Source organism: Lingula anatina, chromosome 7, assembly GCF_051362555.1.
Source record: "Lingula anatina isolate TDL-2025a chromosome 7, LinAna3.0, whole genome shotgun sequence".
Lineage (NCBI taxonomy): Eukaryota > Metazoa > Brachiopoda > Lingulata > Lingulida > Lingulidae > Lingula > Lingula anatina.
In genome coordinates, this window is record NC_141773.1 from 19,658,641 (window position 1) to 19,678,963 (window position 20,323).

Here is a 20,323-nt window from a genome sequence, read left to right on the forward strand (position 1 = left end):
TTAATTCTGAATTTTCATTCTCTCTGATTTCCATTTGATCTGTTTGATCTCATAGTCGTATGCCTTCAGAATATTGTGATGATGATCACTAGTGAATGGCTGTTGGTCATTTTCAGAGATGACCGTCAGGACAGGGCCCAGGCCATGGCCTCTGCGCTGACCACCTTCCTGCGGTCAGTTGGGATCACCAAGGTCGGCCAGACGTCCAACGTCCTGGAGAGGTGTCCAAGCTTTGTGGCGAAAGACAAGAGGTTCACAAGTTTTATGGGTCTCAAGAAAAATGTGAAGAAGGTGCGTCTGTTGTTTTATATGTTGAGAACATTGCGCTAAAAATATAAAGAGAATTAGCCTAAACTAAACTTTGTCAAAATTTGATCTAATTTGAACCAAGAAAAATTGAGTAGTAATCTAATTAAATAAATTATAGAAGTTTCAGCCAACTTTTAATTTTGTCAAAATGGCCCCTTGATGACATTGGAATGAGCCCAGTATTAGAAATGAGATACATTCATTATTAGGCAGAATTGTTACAAGTATAAGACATCAAACCCAAGTGCAGGGACGTGTTGAGCACTGATCCTCGAATATTAGAAAACTGCTTTTCTTCTCTAGAAAAAATTTCCTTTGGCACAAAAAATTACCTATAAGTATCAATTTCCAAAGAACTTTTGACTTTATGTTAATGTTATTTTGTGCTAGTAATTGGGTTAAAATATTCATGATGGCAGCTTGAGATTATGAGCTATGATTTATGGTTTCTCAATAGGGTTCCTAATATTCAAGGAGGCAGTGTTTTCACATAAGATTTTTCTGTAATGATTACTGCAGCAATTATTCACTACTTGAGGGTCAAAAGTATTAAAAATGAAAAACTGATCTAAGCTTGTGAGCAGCACTTCAGGGTTATGATTATTTTATTACTATGGCCTGGAGGAACTGCAGTTGACATAAGAATAACAATTAGAGATAGTTCAGAAGGATGTTAACAGAATTAAGAGTAGGACCAAGTTTAGCCACAAAACTTGTAAGGCTTAGATTTCAGAATGTATGGTGTGCATGTGTGTGTATGTGTGAACAGGTGTGTGTGTGTGTGTGTGTGTGTGACGTGTGTGTGTGTACACATGAGTTTGTCTACAAGTTTTTTGTATGTGCACATTTGTGGGATTCAGAATGTCAAGAGATGTTGAGTTTCACTGAGGAACTCTAGGCGTTTTCTAGAAAGACGGTCATCTTAGTCCCTCACTTATCAGGCAGAAACAACTTCCAGAGTTCCTGGAAGATTGATGGAGTGTCTCAGCTGGTGGTGGAATCCCCCTGACTCCAGCTATTATCTGGGCAAGAACAGATGCTTGGCAATAGGAGCACTGATTGATGATGTTTTCTTATTCCAGGTCTTCTCTGTCCGTGGTCACAGCTTTATGCCACAGCATTATAGTCAAACCACCTTCTGTGTGTACTGCCATAACATCATCTGGGGGATAGGATACCAAGGATACCAGTGTAAAGGTACTGTTGTTGTTGATGTATTTACTGTTATTGTATTGTACTGTATACACTGCCATAACATCATCTGGGGGATAGTATACCAAGGATACCAGTGTAAAGGTACTGTTATTTATATATTCAAATGTAGATATTGTCACTTTGTGTATGTTGGTGACAAATGGTTATTATCACCATGGCTATTATGTGGAATATGTAACATATCTTTACAACATGAAAACAAATTAAAGTAGATGTAGTGATGTTACAGAAATGATTGCAAAAATATTCAATTAAGAACTGAAAAATTACTTTGTCTTCTTATTATATTATTTTATGTGTAGTTGTTCTGTAAAATATGCCCATGCCTTTTGCATAGCTTGTTTGTGTGTGGATTTCTATTTGTTCTTTGTTTAATGTTGTAGTTTTCTTTAATTGATGTCAATAACATAAGTCATGAGTCAGAGGGCAAACCTCGCTTTATCTTACCAGTCAACTTGATCTCCTGGTGTGTACGTTTCAGACTGCAAGTGCGACATTCACAAACAGTGTCTGGACGTGTTGGAGGAGCCGTGTGTAGGGAAGCGAAAACGGCCGTCTACGGCAGTCTACATGCGAGAGCAAATCTCTAGTCTGCTTGGACCAGGCTCTGGGGCAGAGAAGAAGACGCCATCCTCACGTAAGTCGTGCTTCGATGTACTCTTTGTTTTCAGTGTACCCCAAAATTTAATGCATATGTATATATGTGTGTGCGTGTGTGTGTGTGTGTGTGATTTACTTCCCGTTCTCTATTTACCTGAAGTTATACATGTATCTGTGTGTGTGTGTGTGTGTGTGTGTGTGTGTGTGTGTGTGTGTGTGTGTGTGTGTGTGTGTGTGTGTGTGTGTGTGTGTGTGTGTGTGTGTGTGTGTGTGTGTGTGTGTGTGTGGAGTTTTCCCTCTGAGTCACTACTCTACCTACCTTGAGGTTATATATATGTGCATTTAAGCCGATGACAGTAATATACATAAACTTAATTCACATGTATATCACTTTGACCCCATTAACCAGGTGAATTCACAGGTATTAGATGATGCTGCCACCTATTGGCTGTTAGCTATATGAAAGATACCATGAATGATATAAAATGAAAATGTATAGAGCAACCAATAGGTGCTTGAAAGTCCTTCCTTAGAAATAATGTATAAGTTTTAAGCAGTGGATGACAGTTTTGATGTTTATAGTGTAATAAGCATATGAGGAAGATTTAGTTTTATAGTACCTCATATTCTACAGTGACTAATGGAAAACTACATGCGAGTTTAAGAATGTATGATTTGATAAGGATGATAAGAAAACTCCAGAAACCACTTAATATACCTTAGATTTTTAGAACCTTTCCCCCAGTAATCTGTAGAAAAGAAATCTAGATTTTCAAGTGAAGTGTGACCATAAGAATGGTTAAATGCTGTTTTCTGGTGTCTTCCTGGAAAAGTTTCCCATTTTTCATCAGCCCATTCGTCCCTCCATTTATTCTATTATTTTAAAGACAATTAGTCTCTTAGCAGTGACTAACAAGGCTGTTATGTTCCCTTCTGCACTAATAGGTCTTAACATGGAATCAGTCTACATATTGTTTACAATACATGAGCAGGGCCATTTCAGCGAGGAGTGTGCCCCTCTCTGGATGATCATCTCATCCAATAGAGACGACCCTCTTCCTGGGAAAGTGATTGCGACAATAAGACATGAATTACGGGGCACCCATAATATTAGAAATATTTCCTGGAATTTTTATTTTCATTCTGATTATTAATTGTTTTACTGCATAACTGACATGACATTAGACTGATCCACTGACAGCTCAAGGGAATACCCAATTTAATGAGGCCATAGATTGATAAGAAAGGGGGGGAAAGGAAATGCTTATACCATATATTTCATTTGTTTTTAACAAAAGCATGTGTTACTTTTTTCTGACTTGACATATTATCTATGTTAGTGGTTTTGTTTTCCAGTGAGAAAATGATTCACAGGTTGAAAGTGAACCCCATTGTATTGTATTTATTGACAGAAAGGCATGAATTTTTTTTTACCCCTAACTAACAGCATGATAACTAGGCAATACATGTTTAATTGACATTGATGCCAGGAAGTAAGAAGGCCGGTGGTGGAAAAATGCATCAGATCAGCATCACTGGAAGATCCCCTTAGTTCGAATGCACATATGTCACATGACTGTCACATGATATTTACTTGCTCATGACATACTAGTCACATGGCTTGCTTGCATCCTTTTAGGGTTCTACCTCAACCATCTGAGCAATCCCTCACACGTGCCACATAGCAACCATACAGAAGGTATTCTAGGTGTTGTCTTACTAGATGTTGGGGGTTCTACCTGAGGGTAACAATACTGGCACTACCTTTATTCTTGTTTTTATATAAAATCCTTTTCAGAGCATGCTGTATCTCTGTCTTAGTTTTACTATTTTACTTATAAATATCTTTTCTTTTGGATGTTTACATTTATCTTTTCGTCAAACTACCTGGTGCATTGAGAAACATGTATTCTTTCAAGACAGTTTTGTAGAGGTGTTTGATTGTGTGCTGTTGGATCTGTAGTCACATTGGTTTGTGAGACTGGCATGTGCATGGACAATCTTTATTTTATTGAAAGTCATTCAACCTTCTGTTTGTTTTATTCTTGTGCACTGCATATACTGGTGCACTTAGAAAAGTGACTGTTAAGTTAGTTTTAGCTGCATGTTTGTGTTTAGTGGTTGGTTTTTATGTTGAAGATGGGGTTTGTTGAACTAACAGTGTAATGGCTGGAAAAGGTAAGTTTGAACAGTGATAGAATGAATGAATTATGTGTATTTATTGTTTATTACTGATTTAAGTACAGTCAGCAGACACATCTCAACTGAAGCAATGGGCATCATAGCTGAAACAATCTGTCTTATCTAACACATTGTAGAGGTCTCTACATTGGTGTTGGCTGGAAGGCTTAATTTCAGTCTGTGTATTTGGATGATGCATTTCATCTTATATAAACAGCCCTTTTATGAATGATATCTGACATTTAAAACCAGTCGCAAAGAAGATCATGTAAATGCAAAGATAAGAAGTGGTATCTCACGCAGCAATTACAGACCAGATTTCCTTTGAAACATCAAACCAAAAGAAAAGTAATTAAAAGGTGGAATAATTTCATTAATATTGTAGACCATTCTAGTTTTTATATGGCAGTGGTAAAGAAAATATGTTGATTGTATTTCTTTTTGCCAAAATCTTACCTGCAGGTTGTTAAACAAGTGGGCACATTGTTTCCAAATCCAAGTTCCCTGCCTTCTGTATTTTATTTTAACTCTATACAGAAGAGTCAGAAAGAAAATTTGCTTACTATATTTACCTCACCACAATCTTATATATGGTCTGTTAAACAGTGGGATTTAAGTTACTGTTGCTTCTACATGTAGATTCAAGTTCCCTGCCTTCTCTGTATTATGTTAGTTTTCCACTGGAGGACACAAAAGAAGACACTGGTTCAGTGTGTGCTATAAGACATTAGTGTAATAGCCGTCATTAATCCCACATGATGGGACGGTTATAGGCACATCAGTCAAAACTTCAGAACATACTTTAATTCAGATGATGCATGGAATATAGGAAACCCAGATTAATTGTTCTGCTTCTGAGTACTAGATGGGAATTTAATGGGGCATGAACATGCATGTCGGTAGACGTGTGCGTGTTCAATACATGTTTTGGCCTTGGTTAACACTTGCGTCATTTTGGCGACGTGGCCACAAATCATGGTAGGCTGGGCCTCGGCAGAGGTTAATCATCGCTGTCACATGGCGTGTTTGTTTTGGCACTTTTGTGAGCTAGAGGGCAATTACTTACCTGTCCTATATGGCATCCTAGCACACCTAAATTAAAGGATCTGATGTATTTACTGGTGTCTCTTTTTGCTCAGGTGGTAACACGGGTGATATAGTCTACCTGAAGGCATCAGGACTTGTATTTAATGTGTTCATGAGGCGACAATTGGATAAATCGTAAAAGACAAGGATTATTACCAGTATAAACTAGAAGATTGTGATCAGGTTTAGATATTTATACAGCATTGGAAAAGCAATGGGATCATATAGTAGTCTTAGACTTAAGGCAGTATCAGGCATAACCAATTGACTTTGAAAAAGCCGTTGACAAATAAGATCAAGCAGGAGAAACTTCACAATTCTTTGAAATTTTTTTACTGATATCCAGAACATTATAAAGTCAGCTTTTGAAATACCAGATTTAAAGCTTGTAGATATGGTACTTAATTAGAAAAAGAGCATGTTCAATGAAAAAAATACATATGCGTAGTTTTCCAGATGGAATTCTTCCCATCTGTCTTTGTGGTCTTATGGAAATATTTGGATAATTAATTTAATCAAGAGTTCAGGATTATCCCTGCTACAGGATTTACTTTTCTTGATGTTGCACTGGACTCTATGGCCACCAAAGAATTTAGATAAAGAATGGAGATATTTTTAACAGGATAAAAAATATGCCTTCAGAATATAAGCCGAGGATATAGGCAAAATAGTCAAACAGGCACAGGGTAAAGGTTTCATTGTATTGTGACTGTCAAGTTGAATAGCAACAATGTCTGCAGCAGGTCACATTGACAGTGTCCATGTTTGATTAAAAAACTGACAAGTGACTAAGAGATTCACACCATAAAAACTTTGAGGATGGGGTGCTGGTAGAAGGTGGGAAGTGGTGGAAGCACATACTTATAAAGTAGCTCCATTTTATTCAAAATTTATTCTTATCTGTGATGTTCAGAAATCACTGCCCATCTCTTTATAGAGACTCTGAGGCAGTTAAACCAGGCTGTATTAATGAGGCAATTAAGACCAGGTATTGATCCATGAAATTTTACGACCTGGTATGTGCAAAGACCTGTTGAAATTTAATGTCAGTCTTCTATCAATCAAATTGGACCTAGTGATGACCTCATCTAACAGAGTAAAGCACTGATAGGGCCTGGTTACACCAACCATTAAGTGAAAGTGTCACTTTCATCTTGACCAGTGACCACCAGTCTGCTTCACACCTGTAATTTACTGACCACTAAGCAGGTGTTAACAATGGTTTACGGGGTTAAGCATTAACATCCTGATGACCTGACCCTTGGCTTAACGGATAGCAATTAGATTCAGCTACCCTCTGACGTGTAGTGGAAGCCAAAGACCTAGGAATCTCTTTTTTTATCTTAATGACTGAGCACTTTAATAAGTACATCCATAATGTTGGGCTTGGCAGGTAAAAAAAAGCCAACTGGGACGTAATTTTTATTGGCCTTGGAACACCGCTATCAATTAGAGGCTCTAAAAAAGGTGAAATAGCTTACCTGTGTTTGTGTACCGCTTAAAGACGGGAAAAGCAGTTAAATGCAACAAGACATTTCTTTGCTTTGAGGTTGAACATTATTAAAAGCCAGTGCTTGGAAATGTAATGTGTGGCGTAAGGGGCAGCAGGGGAAATATCTTCGAGGTCGAGTTGACCTTTAACAGTACACGAGGCATCTTAAGACGTCTGGTTTGGTCAGAGTTAGAGGGTTAAAATGACATGCTGGAGAGAGTGACAAAAGGACAGTTACCTCTGTAAGACTGACTAATTCACAGGTGAAATGGTATTTTTTAAGATGGAAAAAATGCTCTGATGTATTAAGAGTGGAAGATAACAAAGGTCATTTGACATGAGCTGTTATGAAACTCGCCTATCCATTAAACGAAGAAAATTGGTGAAAAAAAAAACAACACTTTTACATTCCTGATAGCCATGTTAAAAATATTACTGGGTCCTAACCTGAGGCTTTTTTTGAAAAGGTAAAAAACAAAAGCTGGTCCAGTCATTGATGGTTAGGCAACAACAGGGCATACCTGACAGGTGAGGCAATATAGCTCACCTGTATGTGTAAGTGTGTACATCTTCCTTCTACTATCATCTAGGGAGAGAGTGCCTGGTTCTTACTGGAACACTGACATTTCAACAGCAGTCTTCGGAAGCAGAACAACGGTTCTGAAGAGTAAACAAGATAGCAGTAGCGGCGGCAGCAGCAGCAGCACTGGGGGGAAATGGCCCTAGTTAGTCTGATGAAAATGATGGGTATTTATTGAAACGAGCAAGGCTGCTAAGGAAGGCGGTGTTGTGATTTGCTGAGCTGTGGACATCAAGGACTGTAATCAAGACAGATAACACCTGGCTAGGACCACCCCACCTGTATCAGAAAAAACTGTAGTTTACAGTGACTTGAAGTACTTTGGATAAGATTCTATATTCTAACCAAGAACCTCAGGACTAGCGACCTGTGACCATTGTTTAATTAAGGGTCTAAAAGGTACAAGACCATAACTTGTCGCTTTGTGTTCAGAGCCTTAGGATATGTGGTTTTTTTTCCTCATTTTGACAGCAGACGAGACTACAGGGAGACTTTGTCTGGTTCATCTGGGCACAGGACCAGCAGTATTACTGTTCTAGACAGATCTACATAGATTGGTTATGTGTGGAGCAGTGTCATGACTTAATGACAATCCAGATAGCAAAGAGGAAAATAGTCCCAGTCAGGCTATGAGTAGATGTGCTCTGTGCTAAACGGTGAATATTCATGTTAATAGTAGGAGTGTCATGCAAGGATAGTCGGACATTATACCATAGTTGCCTTGAGGAAATTCAGTGATGTAGAAGGACTATTTCGTATGAAACGGTGTACACAGAGTGGGCTGATCCTTCCCTTGGAGCTATACCGCGTTTACTTACAGCTCAAACTGTCACTGATACTCCAGAGGTGCGTTATGGAATGTTGCCATGGTTACAAGTCAGCTGATTTCAGGATTTGAGAAAATATGTGTTGGATCAGCTATTAGGTTGTAACATTTTAGTTTAAAATTATTTGATTGCGAAATCATTCCTTGGAACACTATTACTTTTTCCTGGATACCAAGCAGCGTTCAACTGATGAAAATGCCCAGGGCCAAGTCGTCTATATCGCACCTCGTGAAGCGATTTAACAATCACTTCATAGTTATGCCAGGAGAGACCAATAATAATAACAACCATTGTAAGTATCAACATCAAGGCATACAACTCACATTAGATCTTTATATTATAACTTTAAAAAAATTATGGAAATTTCAACAATTTATCCCTTATTACCTATGCAAATATTCCTGATGCAAAATCATTGAGGAAATTACACAAATCAGTTGCACCAATTTCCATCTTCATTGCTAGAGTGGTTTAATATCTTAGAACTGAAGACTGGTGTTTATCATGATTCTGTGAACCTATTTGCCAGTGGTGACGACATAAGTCAAACTGGCTAAGATTTAAGTTAGACCTGTTAGGAATGCGGTCTTTGACGATCCACATATATATACACAGGTATACATGAGCATCTAATGTATGTTAAAAACCAAGAAGCTTCTGACTGACTAATTATTTTTCTACGCAGAGGAAATTGTTTGGGTACTTCTTGTCCTTATGCCAATTTCACCATAATATGACTGAGAAAACATAGAAAAAAATGATAGAAAAGTCCTCTTTTGCCCAGGATAAGAACATTTTGTATGACATTGGAAGAAATGTGCATCATATTGAAGAGATCAAGGTTTATTACCTGTCATATGTTCAAAAATTGCTCAAGTTATAAAGTGAATAGGTAATATTTGAATAATGAAATAATGTCAGAAAGATTATTTCAAACATTTCAATTATCCTCAACCTGAGTTTTATTTCAAGATATATCAGATTTATCCTCTAAAAATTCATTTTTCCAAATTTAACAAATTGAAAAATTAGGAAATGTAATCGAAACATTGAGGAAATTTTGTTAATCACAGCATCGTATTATTGAGATAGAGTCCTACCATTTAATAGGACAGAGGCAGTATTGAAGTAGATGCACTGTTAGGCCAACTTGAAACATTTTCACAAAATTTGACAATTTTTACTGTCTACCCCTTTTCTTCAGATGTTGATCTATGACAAATTTTGATGAATTATAGCTCGGTGAATATTGAAACTATTAATGACAAGCCCATATCAGAAAAAAAAAATGTTTGCTTGTATACATTAAATTCAAGTTGTGATTGGAATATTTCAAACCTCCTCTAGCCATCCCTTCCCCTCCCTTGAAAAACACAGAACATTAGATGATTAACCGTTTTCTGAGGGCGTAAATATTTCAAGGTTATATGTTCCACAGGTGCTTGACTTACAGATAACAAGCTATAAATAGACAATTACAGTGACAAGGATGCCTTGGGCTTCTGGCAGTGTTCAATTCTGTGATATTATTTGGTATTATTTTCTACATTGAGAAAGATGCTGGGGAAAGTGATTATGTTGAAAAATTTAGTAGTAATATGACAGTATAATTGTATGACTGAACTTAATATCGATTAGATTTTGGTGGTTATCCATTAATTGATTGATTGAATAATAATTTATATATTCATAAACAATGAGAATCAGGTTGCCCTGGCAGAGTTCGGCTTGCATGAGTGCCTGCTAGATTTTCAGTGGTTTCACACTTGGCACACTCTATAGGGGAAGATCAAGGTATGCCCAGTTAGGCATACACGTGTAGGATAGGGAGGGAGAGACAGAGAGAATGAAGGCAGACTGACGTTAATGGGGAAATGAGTGGGCACATAATTGGGTGGGGTTAGTATGCAGATATGAAGGGAGAAAGGAATGCTATTTATTATGTTTTGGTTAGAAATGGGTGATAAGTTGAGTATAATTAGTTTGTCTTCTTAAAAATGTCCCTATTTCTAACTCATTTTGAGCACGAGGTATTTGAAAAGCATAGGCTGTATTATAAGCCTTAATGTTTATGTTTTATTAATATTATCTTTTTTTTTAATTTATTTACTCTTTTAGTTGTTGAAAACCAGACAATGGTTAACCTTTAAAAGTGAGGACTGAAGTCCTGAGATTGTGTGCATTTAATTCAATATCTTAAATAATCCAAATGCATCCTGTTATGGTTTGAAATGAGGATATGATGGCAACTTTTATCAAAAACACAGCATTGTTTTAATGTCACTACGCCAAGGTGCCAGTGTATCATTACCTAGAAGCCCTGGTAACAGCCTTATAAAATCTCAAACTTTGTTAATAATGTCATTAATAAACCAAGAGTAACATATTGAATTTAAGGCTGGGATGAGTCCAAATGAATAGGAATTTTAAAGGGCTTCCTGTCTGATTGTTCTCTCCTGAGGTAGTTCCCCTGATTTCCTAATCATATTACTGTGGGTGATATAGACAAAAGACAGTACTTGGCTTATCAGATCTGCATATCAGCATGTAGCCAGAGTGTTCACCTTGGACCAGAGATAACATTGCACTGCTATCACATGCCACTTGTATTACATTAACATTGTTGTAGATTTAGGGACAGATACAAAACAGAAAGTGCTGTCTGTAATGGCTGCCTTGACTGCTGACCCAAAGTGTGTAAGGCCACATTCAGAACAGTGGACTTACAAGTCCTCAGATCGAATATGGCCGACCCACTTGAATACTTCCCCTTGGGGAATCTCTTCAGTGTCTATTAGGGAATTAGACGGCAAGCTTTTTAGTGGGTCGCTATATTTGACCTGCGGACTAGTTAGTCCTCTGTTCTGAATGTGGCGTAACATAACTAAGACCTTCTTTGTGTTGGTTATTGTTTTACATGTGGTACTTTTAGGTGAGGTCTTGTGACGCATTTCAGAGGAAAGATTTTTACATGGGAAAATTAATTGTCTTATTTTTGTTCAGTTTTATGATATTTTGAATAAGGTTTCATGATATTCTCTTCACTGGTATTTTAGTCTCCCCAGTTGCTTTAATGACAAAAGCAGAAGTGGGAAAACTGAACCTGTAGTTATTAGTTTTCTATAAGATCTTTTAATCATTTTTTGGTAGACACACATTTTGAACTTGGAAGAGATTACATAGCCCCAAGTCCAAGACTGTTTGGCACAATTGGTACAGGTCTAATGGTTCCCCTGTTGTTTAATTGCAGTTGTTCCCCCCAAAACACCGGGCCCCGAGGACGAGACGGTGAGCCCCAGTGCTGCATCCTCCAGGACGGCGTTCTACATACAGGCTGGGAAGAAAGAGGAGGAGCCAGATTTAGGTACGTCTACCACAGTGTAGTGCTGTGATCACCAGCATAGAGGAGCAGAGAGAATGTTGACTGAATTGTACACTTTATTATTATTATTATTATTATTATTATTATTATTATTATTATTATTATTATCAGCAGCAGCATCATTATCATTATTGTTCAATTTTTGTGGAGTACACAATTATAATTTCGTTTAAGCATTTTATCTGTTCAGTCAAAAGGAAATGTAAAATGTATGAACCTTGTATTCAGTAAAATCATATGTCTACATTGTCTAATTAAAAATATAAATATATAGAAGTATAATGTCTATCCCTTCAGCTGCTGCACAAGACAACAAGTATGTCAAGCGTGTTATACAAAAGTTTGAGAGTCCGCCAGAACCAGAGGCTAACTCCTCAGCTACCACGGCAGCATTTACCAAGGCTGATGGTGAGGCCGAGAAAACTACGGAGGTGAAGAGGTCGGAAAGTCTGAGGGGCAGGCCCTTCAGTAGTGCAATTAAGAGGAGGCAGACCAAGAGGTATGTTGCCATAGAAACAGTGTAGCCAGAGTGGTTTGTACCTGGATGATTGGGGGGTATTCTGAGTATGTGCACAATTTCACAAGATAGATGTGAAAGAAATGAAAGAAAATGAGAGGCGGTAATTGAACACTGTGTTATAACACTAGTATGTTACCTTTGCTAGTTGATATATGTGTTTTTCATAATATTTGTTCCGTCATGTATTTTATGTGCAAGTACCATTGGTAATTAGAATGAATCAAGATAAATAATATTTGGCTACACATTTATTGTGTACTAGTTAAAACTTAACTGCTCATTGGCGCAGTTTATTTGAAAACACTTTGTTAAATTCTCATGCATAAATTCACCTATTTGTATAAATATATGTTCATATAGGATGATTACTATAGGATGATTATTTTTTTGCTAATATTTGCATTGTGTTTTAATGTTTACAGTGATGTGGACAAGGATGAAGATGCCCTGAAGACTGCCCTGGCTGGTACAGTGGATAGCTCTTCTAGCTCAAGTCTGTCCCAGAGAAGGTAGGTGCAGCCAACACACTCATATACAGTGCAATGGCATACACAGCAGACTGGCACACCTAACACACTGTCACATCCAGGATGCTGTCTCACCTAACACATTGTCATGATCCTCAGCAGTGTCATACTTAACACACTGTCACATAGAGGACAATGTCACATCTGACACACTGTCACATCCAACAATTGGTCAATTGCAGAACACTGTCTCAAGTAACACACTTTGACATCCAGGGCACAGTCACACCCAGATATTTTCACACCTAACACATTGACAAATGTAAATCACTGTCACACCAAGCTTACCTTGGACTTTCATGTCACATCCACCACATTTGCCAGTACAGTGGACAGCTCTTCCAGCTGAAGTTTAACACATGAAGTTTGTCACTGAGAAATGATGAGAGCCTGCGATGCTGTATCTTCCAAGAATCCAACAGTGAATAAAGGAAAATGGAAGACCATTCATTTGACTTTTCCATGCATTTCCTTGCACCTGTTGTTATAGACATAATGCAATGTCTGTAGTTTTTATATTTGTGTTAATGTCTCCAGGTGGCACATCAGTGATTATTTTTCATATAAATGGAGTGAAACCTCTTGTTAAATTTATTTCATGTCATCAGCTTTCTAAGCTGTTAGGTAATAAAAGACAGCATGCTATTCATCATGTATAATCAGATCCACCTCTGTATTCTAGTGATGACTTGACCGTGGAACCTACAAGTGGGGAACATGACAGCGACTTTGACGTGGAGACGTCCATGCCTCCACTGGAGAAGTTGGTGCCCAGGGAGATGTATAAGAAGCTGAAACCAAAGGAGAGGAAGAGACAGGAAGTTATGAATGGTGAGAACTCTTATGGCAGGCAGTGTTTCACTTGGGGGATGGGGATTTTTTTACCAATGGCAAGCAGTGTTACACATGGGAATATGGATTTTTTACCAATGGCAAGCAATGTTACACTTTTGGGATGAAATTTGTGACCTATGGCAAGCAGTGTTACACATGGGAGATGGGAATTTGACCTTTTGGAAGATTTATATCATATTTATATCATACCTTGAAGTTCAAAGGAAAAGAAAGTACATTTGACTTTTTGAAAGATTCCCATGATATATTTTAACTTGGAGTTCAAGGGAAAAGAGATGACATTTTCAAGAAAACTATATTTTCTTTTTCCTGTAATATATAATGTTCTAAGTTCTGTGTGCCTTTAGGGGATAATCTTTACTTCAATACAACAAATAATTAGCTTTTTGCCCCCTTTTGCAGAGCTGTTCTACACGGAGCGTGCTCACGTGAGGAATCTGAAGGTAATGGAGAGGGTATTCAGAGTGCCTATGATTAATGCAGGATTTGCAGACCTCGCCAATCTACTCTTTGTGAACCTGCCTAGAGTCATAGAGCTGCACTGTAAGTGTGGTGGTCAGATTATGTTTCTTTTAACATGCAAGATGTTAATATTTTTTAACATTTTTTTTTTTTTTTTTTGTAATATTATGATTTTTTTTTTCTTAGGTGAAGAATACGTTATGTACTTTATATCCTATTCATCTTATAATTGGCATAAATAATGTATAGAATTATCTCAAAACATTTTTGTATTAATTAAGGTAGATAGGTAATGGCAGTTGTGTTAAGTTGTAATGCTTCAAGACTTCCTTAGCAATGCTTTTCCTTGTGTGGCTTTGTTAAGTTTGATTTCCTAGAAGTAATAACCAGACTTTTTGATTTGACGTCACAGAAAAAAAAAAACAATTTGCCACCATAAATATGCATCATCATATCTTTTGTTACACTTTAAAGTCCAGTTTTATATACAAAAACTTTAATTAACATATATACTTCAACAGGATGCTTAATATAATTTAGGACCTTATGGAGAATTCTGTTAAATGCACAGAATGCTTTTGATTTTCAGGTGAATTAAACAATAAGATGCGGGCCATTGCTAAGGAACACCCCCTGGTGAAAGCTGTAGGGGACATATTGTTGTCCAGGGTAAGTCCACCACTGACAAGAGATGTGATTGTAACCAGTTACATTTAAATCAGAATTTAATTTTTATTTCTTTTTCTTTCTTCTCTCTTTTATGCCTGTCTGGCTGGCTGGCTGGCTGGCTGTCTTTCTGCATTATTTGTTTTTCCAGAGGTGATTAATCTTTAGTAATTTTGTAAATTGATTTGATACATGGGTAAATCAAAAAGACATATGAATGGAAACTGGGTCTTGAATCATATAGAAACATATTTCTTTGATAAAAAGGTACATCTTTTCCAAATAGGACTTGACAAGTTAGTAAGTCTACCATGAAAGATTGAAATGTCATGTCTCATTGATAAAAACTTGTGTATTGTCTTCAGAAACAGTGAACTATTTCTGTCATCATCATACAAGAGACAAAGAAAAAAAATTGCCTTATCTTATTTCTAGTTTGAGGGAGAAGCTGGGAAGGAGTTCCAAGAGGAAGTCGCCACATTCTGCCAAAAACAGTCCTATGCTTTAGATACATTTAAAAACCGCAGGCGGAAGGACCAGAAACTAGCTAGTTTTTTAATAGTAAGTGGCATGAATGGTTTATTCTGCAAGTTAATTAGTAAATGAAAAAGTGTTAATTGGAAAATTAACAACTTTTTCCATAGTGTTTTACATGCCAAAATAATTATTAATTAATAAATGTTTTTAAAAAATTAATTCAATTTTTAATTTATTTATTTATTTATTTATTTTTCAGGAGGCAGAGGCTCACCCTCAATGCCGTAGGTTAGAATTACAGTCGCTTATTCCACAGCAAATGCAGAGACTGACCAAATATCCTCTTCTCATTGAAAATTTAATGAAGCATACTTCTGGTGAGTGTGCTTTTGATCCACAATAGTGTACTATAAAAGACTGGGTCTCTTTTTTTTTTTTTTTTATTTTATTTTTATTTTTTGAAGAAAAAGTCTATAAAATGCCATTGATTTTTTCCTTTAATAATATATATATTATATTCATAATTAATTTGTGGCCATTTTGTTGTTATTTTATTTATTTATTTTTTTTTTTTATTGGAATTACAATAGAATAGTGGTTCATGTTATGGCATTAAAGCATTTGTTTTGCGTTAGACAACAGAAATACATGTTTAAGTCTCGCTGATAATTGAACCTATACCTTATGATTCTAAATTAAATAAAATATATATTTTTTTATGTTACAGTAAATGATGAAGATCAGGAAAAGCTACAAAAAGCTTTAAAATTAAGTAAAGATATTCTTACACATGTTAATAAGACAATGGCTGATTTTGAGAACCATCAAAAGCTTCTCGATTTGGCCAAACGTATTGACAGGAAGGCAATGGATAACTATGCTGTTCTACAAGAATATAAAGTAAGTAGTCTCTCCCTCTCTCTCTCTCTCTCTCTCACACACACACACACACACACACAGAATACTTAAAATGCTATGTAAATGATGCAAGGTTTACAACCAGACTATGCTAATAATGTGGAAACATCTTGCATAATTATGCTCGCAACATGTATTTCATTATAAAGATCACAAGACTTGTTTCTTCCTTTCAGAATATTGACTTAACAAACTATACACTAATCTATGATGGCTCACTCACGTGGAGAGTGAATAGGACAAAGTCAATAGACTTACATGCAGTTTTATTAAATGACATTCTTATGCTACTGCAAAAACAAGATGAAAAGTTAGTCCTCAAATGTCACAGTATGGTAGTGGGCAAAGAGGACACCAAATTCACTCACAGTCCCATCATCAAGCTGACCAACCTGCTCACTAGGAATGTAGCTACAGGTCAGTGTGATATTGTGTTAGTTGTGCCATTGGGGTGTGCCATTGTGTTTGTTGTGACAGCGTTTATTGTGTTACTGTGAGTCAGTTGTAACAGTGTGTTGGGTGTGACAGTGTGTTGAGTGTGACAGTGCACTAGATATTACAAAGTGTTTGATTTGATAATGTCATAAGTGAGACTGTGTTTAAACATGTCTGTTTTTGCTGTGACGGTGTTTTAGATGTGACAGTGTGCACATTGTGTTTTATGACACTCTCTTTTTGGAACCACTTGTATGTCATGTTGTGTATTCCTATGGGCTAAATTTCCTAAAGTAACTTCTAAAATTTATGCATGTTTTGGCTGTTTCAACCACAAACTCCATGTAAAAATGTTGTGTTTTAACTGTTTTTGCTTATTTCAGATAAGAAAGCGTTTTTCCTGGTGAGCACGTCTGCTGTAGGTCCACAGATCTACGAACTGGCCGCCATGACAGCAGAAGAAAAGAAAAAGTAAGAATATGTTTTTATTTTACTCTTTTTTTTCTGCATGGCTGTGTGGCTTAGTTATACTGTCAATTATTATAACAGATTTCAATTTTAGTACTAGCAGAAATTAATTTTAACATTATTTAACTCCAATTTTCATTGAACTAAAAAAACAAGTTTTGAAATCCCATAGTGTTCAAGCTATGTCAAGATTACTGAGTTTAGTGAAGTATTGTAACCTGAGGGTTTGTTTTATCTGTAATTAACATGCTCGTCAACAGACTATTGGCCAATCACATTGAAACAGAAATTGACCATAAGATGGCAGCACTGTTGCAAGTCCTTGAAAGTAATTAGAATAAGAAGGAAATGCTGTATTTGTGACGTAAACCACATCTGCATACATAAGGCAAAAACATGACGTAATAATGGTGGATACGTGGTCAACATACCAGTGGTCACACTTAAGGAAAGATTGACGAAATAAGGAAGTGTTCTGTCCCAAGTTTCATTTCCATGGAAAATTATGTTTCTATTTGACAAATGCAATTAATTTAGTAGAATGATATTGCAGTGAAGATTTATAGCCTGTGATTCTTATTAATAAGAATATGCCAGAAATGTGATAAAGGATATGAATGATTTGAATGCAAATCTCATTTTTTCTCCGAATAATGAATGATATTGAATCAGTGGAAATGAAAGACAAGAAAAGGTGAATTAGGAAAGGAAACTGGTGATTCCCAATATAGGAATGTATACACTGGTATTTTTAACTTAGTTCCTGTAAGATTAATTGGAAAGTGATAGCTTTTGCATCACAGTGGTTTGAAAGGAAAACTTTTTACTTGTGAACCAGATTGAAGACACAAGTCACACACAAGATAGATATAGAGACTGGTATATTTTTATTAGTGATGGTAAAAAATATAAATTGTGCCCTCACAGGCAGGTCTTTCGCAACTTTTTTATGTGTTAATGTTGAAGATGGATTCCCATACGTTAAGAACCAAGACAAAAAGCTTTGCCATGAATTTGTCTTCTTCCAAATATTGAAAAATGTTTGGTTTCTTGGAGTTGTGTTACCAGATAAAAAAACATAGACAGGGATTCTCTTATTAGCATCAGGGTCAGATGGGCCCTCTGACTAACAACTGAAAAACTCGAGATAAATTTTTCAGCCAGACTGAGTCTAAAAGTAGTGTGACAAAGTAGTGCCTTTTTTGACATCTTCGATGGCTAGCCTAAAAAAGTACATTGAAAATAAAATCATATTAAAAACAAACTGGAACATCTTGCATTGTCACTTTGAAAAGGCACAATGAAAAGGATTACACAAAGATACATAGTAATGAGCACCCTTTGCAAGGGAAGTCTGTCCCATACTACCATATATGTAGATGGGGGAGGGGGGGGGGGGGGGAGGCCAAGTGGTCAGACTGTTGGCTATTCAGATGGTATATTGCCCATTGTACTGGTAAGTTATGTAGAGGTCAGTGGTTTCTGCGGTCAGTTGATCATGGCAATAAGCTAAATAAATACACATATGGGAATGGCAATGAAGGTCTGGCAAGTACTTGAATGTTCAATTCTGTTTCAGTCCAGTTTGTTTGTTTGTTTGTCTCTTAGCAATAGCAAAAAGTTAAAGAAATTTTGATCGAATTTTTAGAAAGTGTGGACTAGTTACAAAAAATTACAATTTGTTACTGTGTATTGTGAATATATTGAGCTGCATTGGCAGAGGTTAGGAGTCTAGTTTCCAAATATTTTGTTTCTTTTAAAAAACCTTAAAATTTTTTTTTATCAAAAACATGCATATACAAACATTCTTTGAGTGTATCCTGAACAAATCTTCTGAGCTACGTTTACATCAGGCCTAGCTCAAACTGAATATCAACTTAACAGCATATTGTTTGAACAGGGCTGATTACATTGTGACCTTTGTAGCTAGTAAACAAACCAGCCCTTTTTTGCCTTAAAGGTCCATAGTTCTCCATTCAAAGTATAAGTGATTTATAAATATCTGATATTGCACAAGAGTGCAATATGTGACTTTCAGTATACATTATTATCATGAGGGCCAGACCATGTATAAATAAAACACATCTCACAGGAGGGTCGGACCAAGTATAAAATTAGCCCCTCCTCCATCTCCCACCTTTCTCTTTCTCTCTCTCTTTCTGACTAGATTATTAATAAACAAGGAAAATTCCTTGAGAGCCAGAACATGGGTGAATAAGACAAATCTCCAGTCACAGACTTCCTCTGTAAATTCTATCAATCCTCAGTTCAAGTTAAACATTAGGGTCTAATGTCGCGTTTACCTTGGAGATGGGGCGATCCATCTCAGTATGATCCTTCTTGTTGGGCTGTCTGATTCTGCTGAATTCACCTACCGCATGGCATAGTATATGGCTTAGTTCATGAAAGGAGAATATACTTAATTCCTTTGGATAGGGGAGGGGGGAGGCTTAAATTTAACACACAAACACACAGAGGACTAAGGGAAATCCCCCTCTTCCATTCCCATTCTTACAATAATATTGAACCAAAATACCTCACCACAAAATCCAAATATGAAAATGCAAGACTTCCTCTCTAGAATGCTATTTAACATAATGAAAGAAAATATATATAGAACAGTTAAATGCCATAATATCTTTATGGGTAAATGCAATGACCTGTGACTTCATCTCATCCTTTTCTATATCATAGAGTGCCTTATATTTAGTCCAGGAAATTCCAAATCTGGTCTTGGTTTCTGTTGGTTATTTCCAGCCATCCATTTTACCCAGGACTTGGATTTTAATGCCCAAATATGCATTATTAACACAAAGAACTTTTTTTCTTTTTTATTGATTTTTAATTATTTCATTTATTTTATATTTTGTTAATTAATTTTTTTTTCATTGATGTCAGTGACCTGTGAGATTTGATAAGATATACAAGCATTGTTGTTGCATATATGAAAACATATATATAAGTAGATTGTTCCCTAAAACATATACAGGTAAGGGGCAGGCTCTAAGACAATTAAAAAGAAAAGAACAGTATCTTCATTCTGAAAGTATTTGGTCATCCATTTAGAGCATGCTTGCATGACACCGATGTCTAAAGACATCACATTCAGCATAAAGGAAAAACAACTATGGGCTTTTTTCTATAGAAAAATGAAAAGGAGGGCTTGATTATGGTTTGTGAACACAATAACCTTACATACATTTCAAATGGCTAATAATCTAGCACATGATTTTGCTTATTGTTGCATAACTTGTAAAGCAGTTACTGACAGTGTGCATTTAATATAAAAACATTACATTTCACGTATGTCAGTACACATGGGT

General features: G+C 36.4%; 1 protein-coding gene across 12 annotated transcripts in view; it reads left to right on the forward strand.

The window, feature by feature from the left end:
* LOC106154614 (rho guanine nucleotide exchange factor 11) overlaps window positions 1-20,323 on the forward strand; it is a 91,483-nt gene that overhangs the window by 58,798 nt on the left and 12,362 nt on the right. For 11 of the 12 annotated variants that reach the window (XM_087017803.1, XM_087017796.1, XM_087017797.1 and 8 more), the window contains 15 exons: window positions 117-291; window positions 1,392-1,506; window positions 2,006-2,161; window positions 3,764-3,823; window positions 11,541-11,654; window positions 11,970-12,171; window positions 12,615-12,701; window positions 13,402-13,550; window positions 13,977-14,117; window positions 14,626-14,705; window positions 15,138-15,263; window positions 15,439-15,556; window positions 15,907-16,079; window positions 16,274-16,514; window positions 16,916-17,003. In XM_087017803.1, the coding sequence (XP_086873929.1) occupies window positions 117-291; window positions 1,392-1,506; window positions 2,006-2,161; window positions 3,764-3,823; window positions 11,541-11,654; window positions 11,970-12,171; window positions 12,615-12,701; window positions 13,402-13,550; window positions 13,977-14,117; window positions 14,626-14,705; window positions 15,138-15,263; window positions 15,439-15,556; window positions 15,907-16,079; window positions 16,274-16,514; window positions 16,916-17,003 (2,025 nt within the window). The remainder of the gene's footprint in view (window positions 1-116; window positions 292-1,391; window positions 1,507-2,005; window positions 2,162-3,763; window positions 3,824-11,540; window positions 11,655-11,969; window positions 12,172-12,614; window positions 12,702-13,401; window positions 13,551-13,976; window positions 14,118-14,625; window positions 14,706-15,137; window positions 15,264-15,438; window positions 15,557-15,906; window positions 16,080-16,273; window positions 16,515-16,915; window positions 17,004-20,323) is intronic. The other variant, XM_087017799.1, reaches the window with a different exon arrangement.